At 34.4% G+C, this 18,538-nt stretch overlaps 1 protein-coding gene and 1 pseudogene across 1 annotated transcript; both read right to left on the bottom strand.

The window, feature by feature from the left end:
• Positions 1–3,668: 3,668 nt before the first annotated feature.
• LOC129870982 (NADP-dependent malic enzyme-like) lies at positions 3,669–11,094 on the bottom strand. The gene is made up of 19 exons (XM_055945849.1): positions 10,973–11,094; positions 9,729–9,849; positions 8,519–8,593; positions 7,602–7,753; positions 7,412–7,517; positions 6,825–6,890; positions 6,649–6,744; positions 6,469–6,540; positions 6,305–6,388; positions 6,128–6,226; positions 5,769–5,816; positions 5,629–5,682; positions 5,414–5,512; positions 5,235–5,324; positions 5,075–5,152; positions 4,709–4,783; positions 4,518–4,608; positions 3,923–4,051; positions 3,669–3,757 (listed from the first exon to the last, which is right to left on the bottom strand). Exons 1-19 carry the CDS (start codon positions 11,092–11,094, stop codon positions 3,669–3,671), a joined length of 1,746 nt encoding a protein of 581 aa, XP_055801824.1.
• A 3,303-nt stretch (positions 11,095–14,397) lies between these two features.
• Positions 14,398–17,040, bottom strand: LOC129905018 (F-box protein At5g03970-like; annotated as a pseudogene).
• Positions 17,041–18,538: the final 1,498 nt, after the last annotated feature.

An 18,538-nucleotide genomic window follows, 5' to 3' on the forward strand; every position in this document is an offset into this window, starting at 1 on the left:
GCCTCCAAAATAACTTGGACTTTCTTGGAGTTACGTAGTAAAGCTTGTTTATTGTATTTCGTGGATCATGGTGAGGCTACGCGTATTGTTCTCCTAGGTTATTACGGATGGTCCTGTAAAAGTTTTTGAAAAAAAAGTTTCCAAAAATCTATCTCCAAAAAAATTCATTGACTAACACACATGAAAAACTTAGCATTTAAGGGCCACTCAACAAGAATTGGGCGATTTTCACAGTTTTTTTTGTGAGTTAACCCATGAATTTTTTTAGTGATGTGATATCCGGTCAATTATTTTGCAAAAATATTTACAAAACCATCCGACATTACATGGGAAAAAATTTCTATCTCCATGATCCACGCAATTCTTTTAGCATTTAGGGACACTAAAAAGGAATTGGACAATTTTATCTGTTTTTTGTGCGTGTTACCCATGAATTTTTTGATGATATGACATCTGGTCAATTTATTTTGTAAAATCTTTATACAATCATCCGTAATGACCTGAGGAATAATTCCTATAGGCTCGCCATGGTCCACACAACTTCTCTTAGAATTTAGGGGTCACTTAATCGGAATTAAACGATTTTCTCATTTTTTTGTGTGTGTTAACCCATGAATTTTTTGTGATATGGCATTCACTCAAGTTTTTTGCAAAATCTTTACAGAACCATCTCTAATAACATGGGGAAAGGATTCCTATAGGCTCTCCATGATCCATGTGACTTCTCTTAGTATTTAGGTGTCACTTAACGGAAATTAGGCGATTTTCTCAGTTTTTCATGTGTATTAGCCCATGAATTTTTTGGTGATATGGCATCGAGTCAATGTTTTTGCAAAACCTTTATATAACCATCCGTAATGAACTGAAAAAAATTTCTATAGGCTCGCCATGATCCACGCGACTTCTCTTATTATTTAGGGGTCACTCAACAAGAATTAGATGATTTTTCAGTTTTTTATGTGTGTTGGCCCATGAATTTTTTGGCGCTATGACATTCAGTCAATTATTTTATAAAACCTTTATAGAACTATCTAAAATGACTTGGAGAAAAATTCCTATAGTCTCTCCATGATCCCCGCAAATTCTCTTTGCATTTATGGGTCATTCAACGTGAATTAGGCGATTCTCTCAGTTTTTCATGTGTGTTAGCTTGTAAATTTTTTGGTGATATGACATTCGGTCAATTATTTTTCGAAACCTTTACGAAACCATATGTAATGACCTATGAAGAAATCTTATAGGCGAATCATGATCCACACAACTTCTCTTGGCTTATAGAGGCCATTCAACAAAAATTAGGCGATTTTCTCAATTTTTTCTTGTGTGTTAGCCCATGTATTTTTTGGTGATATGAAATTCGGTCAATATTTTTTGCAAGACTTTTACAAAACCTTATGTGATGACCTGAGGAAGAATTCTTATAAGCTCGCCATGATCCACGTGACTTCTCTTAATATTTAGAGGCCACTCAACAGAAATTAGATGATTTCCTTAGTTTTTTTTTGTGTGTGTTAGCCCAATAATTTTTTGATGATATGACATTCAGTCAATTTTTTTGCGGAACCATTCGTAATGACCTGGGAAAAAATTATCATAGGCTCGCCATGATCCACATGACTTCTCTTAGCATTTATGGGTCACTCAACAGGAATTAAATAATTTTCTCAGTTTTTTGTGCGTGTTAGCTAATGAATTTTTGATAATATGGCATCCGATCAATATTTTTGCAAAACCTTTACAGAACCATCTTTTATGACCTAGGAATAAATCCTATAAGCGAGCCATGATCTATGCATTTTCTCTTAGGTTTTAGGGGCCACTTAAAAGGAATTAGACGATTTTCTCAATTTTTCGTGTATGTTAGCCCATGAATATTTGGTAATATGGCATCCGATCCATATTTTTGCAAAACTTTTATACAACTATCTGTAATGAATGAATTCCTATAGAATCTCTATGATCCATAGGACTTCTCTTAGAATTTAAGGGCCACTCAATAAGAATTATGCGATTTTCTCAGTTTTTCTTGTTTATTCGCTCATGAAAATTTTGGTGAAATGGCATTTGCTTAATTTATTTACAAAAACTTTATAGAATTATTCGTAAAGACTTGGGAAAAATTCCTATACGATCATCATGATCCACACGACTACTCTTAGTATTTAGGCGTCACTCAATAAAAATTAGAGGATTTTCTCAGTTTTTCGTATATGTTAGCCTATGAATTGTTTGGTGATATGACATTCCATCAATGCAGAATATTTATAGAACCATCCGTAAGGACATGAGGAAGAATTATTGTAGGCTCTCCATGATTCACACAACTGCTCTTAGCATTTACATGCCACTCTACATGTATTATGCGATTTTTCTCAATTTTTCATGTGTGTTATCCCATTAATTTCTTGATGATATGACATTCGATCAATTTTTTTGCAAAACCTATACAGAACCATCCGTAATGACCCGGGGAAGAGTTTCTATAGGCTCTCCATGATAAGCATGACTTCTCTTGGCATTTAGGGGCCACTCTATATGAATTAAAGCGATTTTCTAAGTTTTTCGTGTGTATAAGCCTATGAATTTTTTGGTGCTATGACACCCAATCATTTTTTTTTACAAAATACTTAGAGAACCATCCGTAATCACCTGGAAAGAAATCCTATAGACTACTCATGATCCACACGATTTCTCATTGCTTTTAGGGGCCACTCAACATAAATTAACCGATTTTCTCAGTTTTTCGTTGTTAGCCAAGAATTTTTTTGGGATATGTCATCTGGTTAATTTTTTTGCAAAATCTTTACAGATCCATCTATAATGACCTAGGAAAGAATTCTTATAGGTTCTCCATGATCCACACGATTTCTCTTAGCATTTAGGGGCCACTCAACATGAATTTAGCGATTATCTCAGTTTTTTGTGTTTGGCTATAAATTTTTTGGTGATATGACATTCGGTCAATTATTTTTCAAAACCTTTACAAAACAAATATGTAATGACTTGTGAAGAAATCCTATAGACGAGTCATGATCCACATGACTTCTCTTAGCTTATAGGAGCCACTTAATAGGAATCAAACGATTTTCTCAGTTTTTCTTGTAAGTTAGCCCATGTATTTTTTGGCACTATGACATTTAGTCTATTTTTTTTTGTAAAACCTTTGTGTAATAATCTGGGGAAGAATTATTATAAGCTTGCCATGATCCACACGACTTCTCTTAATATTTAGGGACCCCTCAACAGAAATTAAACAATTTTTTCAGTTTTTCGTGTGTCTTAGCTCATGAAATTTTTGGTGATATGACATTTAGTCAATTTTTTTGCACTCATTCCACATCGAGTCCGACATAATAGTGGAGTCAGAATTTTCATTATGATGTAAAAATATAAAAAGTAAACACACAAAGAAGTCGAAAAAGTGGATTCAACATCTACTATATATATCCTTTGCATAAAATGATCTAAATCTTATATTTAGAATATTATTGTCATATATCGTGAAGATTGAAGGGTAATCAAGATCCATTTTGTTCAAACTATAGTACATACACATTGCTGCCTTTACATAGACTACAAATTTTACAAAAAGAGTATCCTTTTAAAGGGAGCATTAATTTACATATATATAAAACTACAACATGTGAAAGGTTATTTATTTAACTTAATCAACGATAGCTTCGATAACTCGGAGTATACATGCAACTCTCAGCATACTTCACCAAATCTGCAGGCTGGGGCAGATGTGTTGCAAACCCTGCACATATTATATAATACAATCAGATCAATTAAAAGATAATTATAAATAACTCTTTATAATGGACATTAATTTATGCTGAGGGTGTAAAACTTTTTAGCGTTATCATCAGTAACGCTAACTTAAATCCAATTAAGATGACGAAAAAGGAAGAAATGGGCTCACCGAGTTCATATGCTTTAGTAGCAACATTAGCAGCAATATGAGCTGAGATCTTTCTGATATTACCAAAAGGAGGGTAAATCATCCCCTTGGCATTGTGCTCCTCAGTTACTTGACTGGCCAACGCTTCCGCTGTTTTGCATAAGCATAAATTAACACTAAAGTTTAAACGGAGGGGAGGATGTGACACATTGGACAGTTGAGGAGGGGGTTGACTCAAAGAACGTTTATTGAGTTGGTCCAAATTTGACCTAACTCGCCCATTTACCACCTTAGATGGTCAAGATATGAGGTATTGATTTAAGGTTTGTAATTCAAATACTCCCTCCATTTCAATTTGTTTTCAGATTTTGACTAGACATGGAGTTTAAGAAAGTAAAGAAGATTTTTTTAATTTTATGGTACATAAACATGTCAAATGTGAAGTTGAAATTAAATAATTTTCAAAAAAAAGTGGCATTCACTATGACTATAGCCCGTAGACGAAAATGATTTACTTGATATTATGGATGACTGATTACGGAGGAACCCTTTCATTTTTAAACGCACTAAAAACGAAAGTATGACAAACAAATTGATGAAACGAGAGAGTACTTACAAGCTGCGAAAAGCATGTCGTTGTGCACACAGATAGCGCCAGCCATGACCAAGCCAAAACCAAACCCAGGAAATATGTAGCAATTGTTTGCCTGTCATATTGCACGAAAGAGCGTAAATTAGCCATAATCGAGTTAATTGTGATGGTACTTTACAAAAGGAATTTAAGCATATATATATGCACTTGAGAACCTGGCAAGGAATGTGGAGTTTGTTATTGTACTCTACAGGAGGGAAAGGACTTCCACTTGCAAAGACAGCTCGACCCTTTTCATAAAATAATAAGAAACTGATCAACGTCGTGAGCATTGAGTATAAGATTTAACCAAAACACAACTTTAATGTGCATATAGACATGCTTCTCGTGCAGGGGCGAATCCAAGATATAAACTTGATGGATTCACCGTTTAAGATATTAACATTGAATTCATTGTACTTTTGAAATTATGGTTTCAAAATTTTAGTGATTTGTCAATACGTATGTGTGTGTTCCGTGTGAAAAATGTAAACGACTAAAGGCTGCATCCGCCTCTGCTCTCGTGAATATTAGTTACGTACCTCACTCCAAGTATAAGCTTCTTCAGCAGTGCATTCGGATTGTGCAGTCGGGTTTGAGAGTGCCATAATGAGAGGCCTCTGCAAATCATATTTTAGTCAGTCAGCTCAAGAAAATTTCGGTAGGGGAGAGAGGAAATGAAAAATTGCGGAAATAAAGCACCTTGTTTATGGAGGCCATAGCCTCAATCACTTCCTTAGTAAATGTTTTTCCAACTCCAGACGTTCCAATTAATGCAGTTGGCTTAATGGCCTAGATAAGTTGTGAAAGTACTAGATCATACAATAAATTTACTTTCAAATTGGCAATCCTCAATATATTAGGGAGCTCATCGATCAAACCTTAGCAACATCGAGGAGATTATTGACAGGTTCATGTTCATGTGCCCAAGGTTTCTTGTGAGCTTGAAGTGATTCCTTTCGAGCGTTAACAATTAATCCCTGCACATAATCATACAATTATCTAGACTATGTAAGCGGAGGAACCAATCGTAAACTTTGTGAAACTTGAAATATAAGACGAATACTAGCCTAGGAGATGGTATATTTTTTCTAACCTTTGAGTCCACGAGCCAGATATTTTTACGCGCTTCCTCCACAGGGCCCTTTGTCTATAGACAACATACAAAATTTATCAAGTGAAACATACTAAACGAGAATATGACTTTGACAACCACTGGCTACCAAAATCTCCTACCTTCTTTGAAATAGCAAGTGCTATGAGTTCTGCTATACCAGTTCCAGCCTGTGATCACGAAGAGATCAACATAAAGCACAATGTGATGACTCTAAATCGTTTCATTATTTTTTAGTGTAAGTAATCCTCCATATCTGTTAACGACACGAGTAGATGCAGAAATATTATATGATTTCAAGGAGTAAATGGCATCATGAGTGAGTCACAGAATCATTAGAGAGTTGGGATGTCATCCAATTATCGTATTCTTTCCCTAAGTTATTCATTGCTACGATTTGATCCTTTTTTACAAGTTGTTAGTAACTTGTTTACCGAAACAATTGAAAACTTGAGTCTTTAAAAGAAAGTTCTAGCCTTACTTCTCCAGCACCGAAAAACAAGAATGTATGATCAACTAAGGACCCTCCAAGAAGCTTAAGTGATGCAATAAGCCCCGCAAGTACCATAGCAGCTGTCCCCTGGCAGCATTAATGGGGTCAAAAATCCAAAAGAACGCAAATGTCCGGTGATATAGGCCATAAAGAAATGCAACATACCTGTATATCATCATTGAATACCAAATGTGTGTTACCATATTTCGCCAACAGCTCAAAAGCATTGTGATTCGCAAAATCTTCATACTGCAGATGATGTCACAAATATCAGAATTTGACGTTACATGAAAGGAGATATGGTCCTTAACAAGTTTCAAATTACTAACCTGTACAAGAACTTTTTCACCATAGTTTTGCTTCACAGCCTTCATGAATTCATCAAGAAAGTCGTAGTATTCCTACGAGCAAAAAGAAACAGACATATCTCAAGAACATGCTGCAAATTTCAATTTATATTTCTATGTGGTAATAGGTACGATATAGAGTGATGTTATTATAAAATTGACCTCGCCGATAGCCCTCTTTTTTCTGAGCCCAATGTAGAACTCATCTTTCAGTAGTTGCTCATTATTTGTTCCCACATCAATTGTTATAGGCAAACACTGCACATGCGAGCAAAACGATAGGTTGTTCATAGTTACAAAATTATAGTAGTATATAAGTTTTAACTAGTTTTTGGTACCGCTGAAGGTCTGACTCCTCCGAGTGCAGTATACAGAGCCAACTTCCCTACTGGTATGCCCATTCCCTGTGACAAACATAATGGAAATTCATATCAGGATTACTCATTCAACGCATTAAGAAATCGAACAAGAAAAGAAAATTTGTTTTTTTTGGGCAAAAGAATCTTACTAGGGGATTCAAAATAATGCAAGAATGTCACTACTTAACAAAAAATTTGAGCAATTTTTACATTATACTACAAACTTCTCTTATGACGAGGGAGTCCATGAAGGACCTCACCATAAGGCGTGTAATCGCAATCTATCCTGACGCCAACACTAGCCATTAATTCCATTGTCAAACCTATGACCTGCAACCTGAAGAGACAATTTTACCGTTGCCGCAAGGATCACCTCCATTCAAGTGAACCCCGTTCAATACACCTAGCTACCACACACATAATACACAACAACAACATACTCCTTGTATTCCCACAAGTGGAGTATGAGGAAAGCAGTACATACTACACCTACCTTTGTCGGGTAGAGAGGTTATTTATGATAGATCCTCGACTACAGCCTAATATAATAGGTTCCAAGGGATTACCTGGCAGCCGAGATCTCCAAGTCCAAGAATTCTTTCACCATCAGTAACAACAATGACTTGTATTTTCCTTTCAGGCCAGTTTTTCAGTACCTCAAGGATCCTTCCTCTGCAATTACATATTTACACCTTTAGTTGATATTACATTCACAATGAAGCAGTAAATACATTTTAACTCGTAAAAGTACCATACTTTTCTTTCAAACTGATGTATAAACCCTGTGGACGCTTAAAAATGTTTCCATATTTTTGGCAAGCCTCACCAACAGTCGGAGTATAGACAATCGGAAGCAACTCTTCTACATTATCGATTAGAAGCTTGTAAAACAATCTTTCATTTCTCTCCTACAAATACAATCCAAAAAAGAAAACAGAGGAAGAATGAGAATTGTGGCTTCCATTGCAGCGTCAATTTCATGTATGGCCTCTGAACTTTACTCGTTATAATAGCCAAGTCACAAAACAATTTTTTTCCACATTTGACAAATTGAAATTCACCAACTATAACAATAACATGACATACTCCCTCCGTCCCAATTTATTTGTCATAGTTCAAATTTTGAGAGTCAAAAATATTTTATTTTGACTGTTCCCAATTTATATGTCATAGTTCAAATTTTGAGAGTCAAAACTATTTTACTTTGACTGTGAATTTGGACATACAATCTTTAAGGTTTTTGAAAACTAATTTACATATTTAAAAACTACAAAAAAGTACGGTAAGTCACAAAAATTAACATTTTAAAATATCAAAGGAAATACGAAAGAATCACGGTCAAAGATGTTTTTCTTTGGACTCTTGAAATCAAAACTATCTCGAAATACAAACCATATCATACAATCTTGTCACTAAGTTTTTTCCACTTTTAACGACAAAACATATCTATCAAGGTGACATGAGTGTTATAGTGCATGAAGTTTTATTACAAAACTCTTATAGTGGGTAAATTTGTTACTTAAAATGGATAAAAAGTTAGTTTAATGACTTTACAGTTATAGTGAATAAAGTTAAGTGATCATGCGTGACAAAAACCAACATCCTTTCTAATGAATATCAAAACTTGATGCATAACTAAATTCATAAGTTAAAGCATTTGACTTATAGTTTACCTCTAGTTCCATCAATGCAACATATTTATTCAAAGGGACTTCATATTGGTGAAAACTTTGCATAAATCTTTTCTCCTGAAATGGGCATAACACAAGATATTAACAAAATTCTGATAGATTTTTTTTTTATATAAAAAAAAACACTTGAATTGTGTCCATACAGGGTCTAGGGAAGGGCCACTCTACAAGGGGATATAGTATAAGATCCTACTGATCGAATTAATTGCTCTTCTGAACAACCAAGTCATAATGAGATTAAAAACTGATGATTCCTTAGCCGTGTGGAATATGGATTGAATATGGATTAACATTATGTCATTCCTACAAGTGATGACCCACCTAGGATTTCTATGTATGGACTTAGAGATTAATATAATATGTTTCTTTTCATTCCTCGTGAGCCACTTATTTCTCCGAAACAAGATATTAAAGTCATGTTTCTCCTTTTACCCAATAAGTCGACGGCGTTACAATCTTTTCAGGAAGAATATATATAAAGCAAGACTTCGATCAGGCACGTATTGGAGCAAAGGAGTAGGTAGCAATAGAGTTAGTAGGAGCAACAAGAAGCGAACGAAAGTGAGCGTGTTCTCGAATCAGTGCACTAGGAATCGAAGAATGAAGATGATTTCTGACAAGCGCATATTCATTGGTTATTAGCCGGATATTACGAGAAAGATATTGAATGAGTTGGATGAGAAGGAAACTTCTCATAGATATTAACTGTTTCTGACAACCAACGAGTGTTTTTCCCATGACCAGCGTGGGTGGCATTGAAACTCGGCTGAAGAAGTTTCCTGTTACCTTATGTATTAGTCAGAGACGTGGTTTTGACCTTAGATTCGGATAATAACTACTATAGTCTCATTTTGAGTATAGTGATGATGCACTTATCTTTGCTCTCTATTACCTATTGAATCAAAGCAAAACTTTCGAAACTCTCCCTCAAATTACTAGCAATCGAGCACAGCAATGACTTATTCACGATTCGAATCTGTGACTTAAATATAGATTGCACAGGGACAACTTTACTGTTGTTCCAACACCCCTTCAAATCAATAAAGTTCCTCCTAAAACATATTAAGACTTTTCCAACTTGTAACATTAATCTTTTTTTTAATGGAATTTTCAGCTTTTATTGATAATTCAAATAAAGGAATACAACACTCATTTGGGCCTAGTGCCCAAATCCATTAATCAATTTATGTACCTGAAGCTCCTGGGGCATAATCGCAGGCGGAAGAAGGCCTCGCAAGTAATGAACATCTCTTTCCTTCTCCGTGAAGGCGAGCCCTTTGTTGTAACGTGGATCCCTCAATAAGTTGTAACCACTATTTTTACCATGACAAAAATTAATAAATATACAACATTTTACAGCCAAATTTGATGATTAAAAAAAAAAGTAAAAAAAGACATACTCCCTAAAATGATTAGAAAACTACTTCTTCACAAACTTGCAACTCTTAATAATTCATGAATATGATCTCCCTACTCAATGATCAGAAGTTAGTTGGTCAATAATATTTCTTAAAGATACCACTAACAAACTTTACTTGGTGTAATTATCAATATTTAAGTTAATCATTCAACAACATATTATTAAGGATATCACGAATACACTTCTACTTGAGTTGTTAGGTTAAAAAACGTAGATACTAAAATATTACTACTCTCTTCGTTTTCGTGGCACTTCTCAAATTTTGAGGTTCAAACAATTTTTCTATTTTCTACCGTAGTTTTCTTATATGCCTCCTAAATATTTTAAGCGATTAATTATTGATTTATATATTTTTTTATGTAATATCTAAATATTTGTATTTTTTGGTATATTGAAAATTAAACTTTTATATTCCTAGAAAGAAACAAGAAGTTGATTTCACCATATCATGTTGACGGCAAACCCATACGCACTTCATACAATATTTTCTACTATTTCAATTTTTACTTTATTCATTTCAATTTATTTATCTCGATTTTTATATAAAAATGATAAAAGATGTTTTCTTTGATCATAATTTTTTTAAATGTTATTTCAATATTTTAAATGGTTAACTATTATTATATTAACTTATTACTATTTTTTATTTAGAAATTTTTTCTAAACATATAAAAAAAATTATTTAAAAACTTTTGAAGATTCTATATATGAATTTAGACTCAACATTAGTTAGTTTGACTAAGTTGTAACTTGAATCAAGCGAAATAAATTGAAATAGAGAAAGCATTTCAAACAAAAAAAACTGATTACTTGTATGTTAGAATTCACCAGTATCTCGATAGTTAAAATTTAAAAATTTATGGAAAGAAGGATAGCAAGTTGTGAAACTAATATAAAATGTGCACGTACAAGCTGACACTGACACGAACATTACAATTATTAAAAAAAATCTAATATAGGTAACTTGAATACAAATATATTTATGGAGAATTAATTCATTTTAAACTTTCGAGTACCTTGAAACGGCGAAAGTCCAGGGAGTGATGAGTTGATCCTCCGTGGCACGATCCTCACCGTAGATATCCTCAACACCACCTCCGACCGTTGATTCACTCTTCTCCTTCATCTTGCTCTCCATTTTCGTAAGTTGTAAGTATTTTTATTTTCTTTTGCCACCTATAAATAATAAAATTAGCATTATAGCACACGTAAATAAATAAATACGTTCTACAGCACAACATTTGTAGTACTGATGAATTCTTGATTTTTCCTTCACTTTGCCACATGTCATTTTATTGAAAGATGTGAATGATGAGTGTGTCACCTTCTTTTGCATGGTATATGGACAAATATAATGGCAAATTTTGTGAAAATAAAATATGTTGATGAAAATATCGTATATTATTGTTGAAAAGTAAAATTAATATTTATTTACGTTAAGGTTTATATATTTTGCTTTTTTTAGGAGATTATTTAAGTTTATTGTGGTATAATTTTACGGATTTTGTGATAAATTATTGAGCGATAACAATATAATTGTTGCTATATTATATTTAGCAATAATAATATATTTAGGAGTATTTTATAATCAATACTTTTATAAATATCGCTAATGACTCAAGCGACTCTCAATGTAATGAAGTTAACTCAATCGCCACTAAATGTTTTTGTATTGCCACTAAATGTTTTTGCGCAATAAATATTTTCGTTAAACAAAAATTTATTACAAATATCTCTTCTTTTTTTCATCGAATCAGTATTATATATAACTCTTAACTTGGTCCCTTCAGAGTACAACAGTACTCTAACTATATCAGATAACTCAAACAATTTTTTAATTTCATAAAAATTTTAAAAAAATCTTATTAAATCATTTTGTATCTTACATAAGTAGAAAAGCCTATATTTAGGAGTTTAATATCAATTTAAACTTTACCTTATATAAATTTTTTAAAACATATTTTTCACATCCTTTTTAAGAAAGTTAACAAAAATATGTAGGCTATTCTGGTTAGAGGAATATTGAAAATAAAAAATGAAAGAAAATAATTTTTTTAATGCCAAAATTCAAAAGGATGCTAAGGAGATAGGTGAAATAATAGCATCCAAGTGATTTTCTGTTCAAAAAAAGGTCAACATTTAAAAGTCTAGATATTTTTCTGTTCTATTTTATTTTTATTTATTATCACTTTTTTGCTGTTTTGAGTTTTTCTTTTTTCTACACGTGTATTTGTATAACTAAAATAATTCCTCTTCTTATATCTGGGCCTTCGTATGTCTGTTGACGAAAATCACTTACTGAGGCCCAACTCTTTGTGATCGGCCCAAGTTTCTCTTTTGTGTTCAAGTTAGGGTGCGTTATTGGTTGCTGCTACGCACCTTACCTCGGGTAGGTTGAAAAGGCTGCTAAGAAGAATAGTTTTCTTTTCTCTTGCGAGGGAAAACGTTTTTTAATTTTCTGATATTCGGTTGCTCAAATATTAACTCTAAGAAAACAAACCACTTAAAGACAAGGAATATCGCTTTCTTCCCTAATGAAAGTAAGAAAAACAATTTTCACTAATAACATTTCATATTGATTGTGTCCTCTCCACCCTTTTAATATAACTTATCGTCACCCCCCCCCCCCCATAGCCCTCATCCTCACCACTCCTACCTCCTCACTCCCACCTTCTAATTTATTTATCTAAATTACATATAAATATTTTTTGAATAATATCTTTTACTTACTATCGAACACAAGAAAATAAGTAAAAATACTCTCATATTTTCCTAGATTTCAGAAAATATTTTCCATGAAAAACCTTGTTGAACACACCCTTAATAGGGCAATCATTTGTTTCATGTACTTTCTTCTTCCGACAAAACCAAAGCTCCTAGTGATGCAAGTTTGACAAGTACTTCCACTTGACATCAAGAGCTTAGAGTGTTTCAAGAGAGTATGAAAACCAAGAACCAATACAAGAAAATATTAAAATTATGTTTTAGGGTCCTTTCAATCTAGTATGGTGTACATGTAGTTAAAGATATTTATGTCTTTTCTTATCTTAATTACCCCTAGTAGTATAAATAGATTATAATAGAGATCATTTAGGTAGAGAATACGTTTAGGTGAATACTCTTGGTGAGTTTTGTGCGTTGTATCCATTTGTCTCTACATTAGATTTGTCTTGAATATCTTTTGGTAAAGTTGAAACTGATTTTAGGATGGTGTGACAGAAATTCCTCAAATTTTAGTTAGCGGTGGGGCTATCATTTTCACTAAGGAGAAACAAAATATGAAGAAGTAAAAAAGGAAACAGATTCAACATTTAATATATACTATATAGGCATAAAACATAATCTTGACCAAATGTAATTTTGTATTCACATTAGCAAAGAACACCTACGATGGTTGTTAATTGCAAATTAGCAAAGAATACCGTCGAAATTTTGTATCGGTTCTGTATTATACATGTTTAATTGTTAAAAGACAGGAGTATTTAGAAGCCTTAAGGGAATATTAATTGAATGAGTTTTATATCCTTGTAACCTTGACTTATTATGTACTAGTATACAAATTTCTATAAATGTGAAAATATGTGTTAATCTCTCCAAGATCCAACACATTGTTTTCCTCCTTTCAAATTATTTTCATCATCTTGATATTAGAGTTGTGTTAATTAATCATAGCCTTTGAAACCCCCCTGCCCCCTCCATAATCCAAACAACTTTCTCAAACTTGTCTGCTTCTTTTTTTCCACATTTTTACTTTCTTGATGACTCGAACGAAATACTTTCTTTTATATAAATAATTGCATTAGTTTCTACAATTGCCTTTTGTTTCTTTATGACTTCCCTTAGGTCAAGAGTTTCACTAATTCTTTAGGCTAGCCCACAATCACACTTGGGAGTTTGGAGACAGATATTCTCATATGCTAGAGTACATTGACCCAATCTTTGAGCAATTGAGAACCAGATAATGAAATATATGCACTTCAAAATAATCTTTAGTATGGCATAACATACTGCCTCAAAGCTTAAGCCCCAACAACACTTGTAAAAAGTAGAAGCAGGTTAAACATTTCAAATTCAATAACAGTAGACAGAGCAGGAGTTTATTTTACCTCCAAAAAACTTAAGAGCAGCACAATATAATAAAATGCAAACAAAAACTATAAACTGAGAAAGATGTTTGTAACAATGCGCTTTCCCTTCCTACTATACAACTCAATCCATCCTACTTTCTACGAGAGCCCGTGGGAACAATTAAAACAAGCCCAGACGTGTCTTGTCTAGAGTATTTTTTTTTTCTTTTGGATTTCTCAAATAGATTAGAATGAAGGATCAAATCAAGCATTTAGCTATAATAGAAAAAAGGAATTCCATTATCTGTATCTAAGTTCAAAGAATATAGAATAAATATTATTCAAATAAGTAAGAGCCAACAGTAGGCAATAGTCTACAAAAGACGTGGCCATTGATGCCATTCATAAGGAAAAAGTTTGTAGCGATGCGTTTGCCTACATCCTGTAAGATTATAGACAAGTTGTGCAACATCCATCTCAAAGTCATAAGAAATAATCTTACCAAATAAAACATGTGTGGAACAGTAAAATGAATCGCCATGTTTGTCACCTCAAAATAATAGAACTGTGCTGGTTATATTTCCAACATACTTCTTAACCCATACTGCATTTCGACTATGAATATTGCTCGCAAGGTACCAGACAATGATGGTTGCCTCAAGTCTAATATTCAATGCAAAATAAAATTCACCACCTGATGATCCAAGATAACAACCTTTTCCAGTCTCCATATCTTGAGGCAATTTCAGAGCCCAGAAGCACTTGTGTATACTATCATAAACAGTGATCTGTGGTGAATCATCAAGACAACAGAATACTCCATCGATGACACTAGCTGATGGTGATTTCATATAGGTAGAATGTAACAGACTTAGGGGTACATCAAGAAGAATCTTATTTGTAGTCCACACATTAGTTTCAGAAGAGAAACTTTCAATTGTTATAGTGAAGTGTGACTCAAAATACGAAGGTATTGCATACCGAACGATAGTGAAGGAGATATTATCTTTATCAGGGTTATCTACCTTACAAATAAATCCAACAGTTGGATTATCGCCCTCCATGGAGATTTGAGTTTTTGGAAGAGCCAAAAATTGCCTCGTGACAGGATTATAAACATAATAATAAACCTTTTTCGCATTGCAAAGAAGAAAACCATTGGATGCTGCGACAATATGTTCATGAAAAAGATTGTCTAATGAGTCATCGAAAGTGCCATCAATCACTTGATCCTTTGATACACATTTAAACTTGGATACGACAATCAGCAATGTACTTTTTCCAACACTTGGATACACATTTAAACTTTGCCAGAGATTTTGAAGGCAAAAATCCAATATTTTTATTATCATGTCTTCAGAAATCTCCTCCTTTGCACACACACTATTCACACTCGCAAATTCAAATTTTCAAGACAGAATACTGTTGGAGGAGGAAACACCACAACTAAAGTTTGATATGATAATATATAATGAAAATAAATTGGACATGAGAATTTTACGTGGAAACCCCTCAAACAGATAGAGGGGAAAAACCACGGGGTAGAAGAATCTTACTATGATAATATGGGAGTACACTACTCTCAAATACAAGGAGAAAACAACAATTAACACTTCTCTTTTGTAAAAGGAACAACTACTAAAGAGGACACTCAAGACTACAATATGTATCTTGGTGTATAACTCTCTTTGTATTTTTACTCTCACTTTTGCTGAATGAATCAAATGAGGGCACGAAATCCTCTATTTATAAGAGGATGAAAACGCATAAAAAATTTACGCGTTAATTTTCTACACGTTAATTTCCTTGCCAAAGTTTTTCTGTCAAAAAGGGGCAACAACTTTTTCAAAAGTTGCTGCCAGCTTTTTCAAAAGCTGCTGCCAACTTTTTCAAAAGTTGCTTGGACGGTACCTCCTTTCTTTGACTTTCTTGCATTCTCCCACTAGAAGATTTAATTGAGAATCAATTAAGTCTTCACACCATCCTTTCTACCCAATTACTGCAATGTTACATTTCTGCTAGGCCAACAGGAGATCGACACCATATAAACTTGTTACTGTTGATCGGCTTTGTAAACATATTTGCTAAGTTGTCATTAGCGTGAATTTTTTGAATATCCACACTGCCTTCTTCCACCTTCTCACGAACAAAGTGATACTGAACTCGTATGTGCTTTGTCCTTGAATGAAATGCCGGATTCTTTGCAAGATGCAAAGCGCTCTAACTGTCACAAAATAGAGCAACCTTCTCTTGTTTGTGCCGAGCTCCTCCAGTAACATCTGCATTCATATTACCTCTTTGCTAGCTTGTGTAGCTGCTATATATTCTGTTTCCATCATAAATGTAGCCACGATAGATTGCAGTTTTGAAATCCAGCTTACAGCTCCTCCAATAAGAGTAAACACATAACCTGTGGTGGACTTGCTTTTATCAAGATCACCTACATAATCTGAATCAACATAACCTTTAACAGTAAAGTTTGATCCTCCATAACACATTGCAACATCTGAGGTACCCTTGACATATCTCAGGATCCTCTTAACAGTATTCCAATGCTCTCTACCAGGATTAGCCATGTATCGACTAACCACTCTCACTGCTTGTGCAATATCAGATTTTGTACATACCATAGCGAACATTAAACTTTCCACTGCTGATGTATATGGTACTTGAGACATCTCTATCCTCTCTACTTCATTTCTATGACTCATTCTTGAGGATAACTTGAAATTAATAGGAAGTGGATTAGAAATTGACTTACAGTCTTGCATCTTAAAGCGTCGCAAGATTTTCTTCAAGGAATCATCTTCTCATTACCCAAATTGAATTAGCATTTGTTAGTTGATTTACATACCTAAATTTGATCCATATTCTATAAAAAGATAGGTTTAAGTATGTGGGAGAACACTTCATTATATTCGCGGTTGCAAATGAGCTATCATTTTCTACCGTTGATTCAAAACCCTAGAATTCGAATACTCAAAGGATCTGAGCTCCATTGGTGTCAGCTTCACCATTTGCAGATTCTCCTCTTTGTCTTCAAGTCAACACCAGAGGATCTATATTTCGTCGCACTTGTTTTTTGCATTTTCCTGAAAGGTTTGTTGCAACAAGGACCAGATCTGTTCAGATCTGGCTAGATCTATTGATTTCTGGCGACGTCCAATGGTTTTTTGATTTCCGGCGTGAATAAGGTTTTTGGCATGAACAGTATTTCCGGCGTGAACAGGTTCTTTTCAACTGGAGTTGGTACCTCCAGTTCCATATATTCTTTGTTCATATACTTGTCGTTATATTTTGCTGACTTTAGACCATTGATTACTTTACTAGATCATACACGTTTTCGTGGCTTTGGGTAGTGATGGTAGAATAGGGTCATGTTCTCATTCAGGGTCGAACAAGAGGGTAAGGAGGGGTAAGTGGGTTAAAGGAGTGTCTAGACTGAGAGTAGGTTCTTGGAACATTGGGACATTAATGAAAAAGTCCATAGAGCTAGTTAGGATTCTTAAGAAAAGGAAGATTAATATAGCTTGTGTCCAAGAGACCAAATGGGTTGGTACTAAAGTTAAGGAGGTAGACGGGTATAAGCTTTGGTTCTCTGGTAGATCGAAGTATAAGAATGGGGTAGGCATTTTAGTAGACAGTGGTTTAAGGGATCAGGTGGTGGAGGTTAGGAGAATTACTGATAGGATGATGTTGATTAATGTGGTCGTTGAAGGGACCACTTTGAACATTATTAGTCTTATGCGCCGCAATCGGGCTTAGCCGAGGAGGCAAATAGGCATTTTTAGGAGGATTTGAATGAGTTAATGGAAAGCATACCGCCTACTGAGAAGCTTTTCGTGGGAGAGGATTTTAATGGGCACATCGGGTCTATTTCAGAAGGGTATGAGGATGTGCATGGAGGCTTTGTCTTTGGAGACAGAAATGGAGGAGGAGTTTCACTTTTGGAGTTCGCAAGAGCTTTTGGATTGGTGATAGCCAATTCGAGTTTCCCAAAAAAGGAAGACCACTTGGTAACCTTCCGTAGTTCAGTGGCTAAGACTCAGATAGACTTTTTACTCCTTAGGAAGGATGATAAAGGTCTGTCCAAAGACTGTAAGGTCATTCCAATAGATGACCTTACAACCCGACATAAGCTCTTGGTGATGGATTTATGGATCAAGATGACGAGGAAGAAGAGGGTCGGGGATGATCGACCAAGGATCAGATGGGGGAGTTTAACCACGGCTAGTGCCCTAGAGATGGGAGAGAAATTGAAGGACATGGGGGCCTGGGATAGTAGTGAGGATGCAACCAGTATGTGGGATAGGACGGCTAGTTGTATTAGGGTTGTGGCAAAGGAAGTGTTGGGAGTCTCGATAGGTAGTCGTAGTCGACATCGAGGGGACTGATGGTGGAATGGAGAAGTGCAAGGGAAGGTGGAAGCAAAAAAGATGACGTACACGAAGTTTATAGAAAGCACGGATGAGGTGGATAAAGTGAGTGAACGGCTAGCCAAAGCTTCTCGTTTGC

This window comes from Solanum dulcamara, chromosome 10 (assembly GCF_947179165.1).
Source record: "Solanum dulcamara chromosome 10, daSolDulc1.2, whole genome shotgun sequence".
Taxonomy (NCBI): domain Eukaryota; kingdom Viridiplantae; phylum Streptophyta; class Magnoliopsida; order Solanales; family Solanaceae; genus Solanum; species Solanum dulcamara.